General features: G+C 39.9%; 1 protein-coding gene across 1 annotated transcript in view; it reads left to right on the top strand.

The window, feature by feature from the left end:
• Window positions 1–1,530, top strand: part of WRN (Werner syndrome RecQ like helicase) — a 140,105-nt gene that overhangs the window by 128,542 nt on the left and 10,033 nt on the right. The window contains exon 34 of the mRNA XM_023517018.1: window positions 1,483–1,525. Within this exon, the coding sequence (XP_023372786.1) occupies window positions 1,483–1,525 (43 nt within the window). The remainder of the gene's footprint in view (window positions 1–1,482; window positions 1,526–1,530) is intronic.

Raw genomic sequence — 1,530 nt, 5'->3', positions numbered from 1 at the left:
TGTTTCATGTAATTTAATATCCACTGCTATAATTTTTTAAATTTCTTTTATTTCTGATTCTTTCCTGAGTTTTTCCCTTCTTGAGTTTTTCTGATTTTGATTTATAAAGTTCTTGTGTGTTTTAGATCATTTTCTTAATGTTTTCCAGCTCATTTCAAAAGGTTACAGTTTTATTCTGTGTCTAAGCAAGTCTTTGTGGTGTCTGAAATTTGACTTTGATAGATTCTGTTGCTCATTTTCATGTGGAATTAGTTTTCTTATATGTTCAAAGGAAGGCATACTTGAGGATGGCTTTCCTAGTTTCACCTATCTCTAATTTTTTTTTTTTTAATGAGGCAGCGTCTTGCTCTATTGTATAGGCTAGAGAAGCTGTGGCTTCAGCACAGCTCACGGCAAACTCAAACTTCTGCTCAAGTAACTTTCCTGCCTCAGCCTCCAAGTAGCTGGGACTACAGGCGCACACCACTGCACCCAGATAATTTGTCTATTTTTAGTAGAGACAGATTCTTGGTCGTGCTCAAGTTGGTCTTCAACTCCTGACCCCACTGATCTTCCTCCTTTTTCCTTCCAGAGTGCTAGGATTACGGATGGGAGCCACCGTGCCCACCTTTTTGTTTAATGTTCACAATGTGTACACATGGTTTGTGAGATACACCCCCCATGTTTGTCTGGGCTTTCCCTCCCCTTTGCTTCTGTTGTACCCGTCCTGCTTGATGATGATTTAACCCCGGCAGTTTCTTCTGAGTGTGGGACCTTCTCCTGAAGGCAGCGTTGGCTGGTCCCAGAGTTCATAGGAGCCAGCTGTTTCAGTCACAAAGCGACCATCCATCGTGGACTCCTTGTGGTCACATGCTGTTGGGTTGGAGGCAGGCGCTCCCCTTTTCAAATGCTGCCGTCACATTACTTCAGCATGCTTTTCTGTGTATGCCTGAGGGCCCCTTTGGGTTCTCCGGCTCAGACCTTCCTGCTCGCCTCTGCTTCCCCCAGTACAAATGCAGTTACTGGGCGGGTCTGCATGGTGGCTTGTGGTTTATCCTTACATGTGCATAGTTTGAGTTTCCAGAGGATATCTTCAAATTTAGTTTTTTTGTAAGGAATTTTGTTTTTTTTTTTCTATGTAGTTCTATTTTACTTCTGGGATTCAGAAAGATTAAAAGGCTTTGTGGCTGCTAACACCAGGTTCCCAGTGCCCCCTTCTCCTTTTTTTCCACTTTTTTCCTTACTTTTATTGATTGCATAAGAGATAGAGTATATGGTATTTCCTGCCTTGCCACTGAGTTTGGTATAAATTAAAATATATAGCATTATTTACAAGCTTTTTAAAGATACTCATAAGAATGCTTTATGTGTAATATTATGAACATTATTGTTAAAATTGGCACTTTGGAATAATTTGCTTTTTAGGCTTAGGGTTTGTTTTTGTATTTATGACTAAGCAAGCAGTGCATGATGTAACTTTGGCATTCCATAAAAATTTTGAAGGTTGATGGAAAACAATTTGAAAATTTTTCACTGAAAGATGAAAGTCAC

The sequence above is a fragment of the Otolemur garnettii genome, unplaced genomic scaffold, assembly GCF_000181295.1.
Source record: "Otolemur garnettii isolate 467f Iridium unplaced genomic scaffold, OtoGar3 scaffold00102, whole genome shotgun sequence".
NCBI classification, from domain to species: domain Eukaryota; kingdom Metazoa; phylum Chordata; class Mammalia; order Primates; family Galagidae; genus Otolemur; species Otolemur garnettii.
Note: the sequence above shows the minus strand (reverse complement) of the source record. Positions and strands in the feature narration are given on the sequence as shown.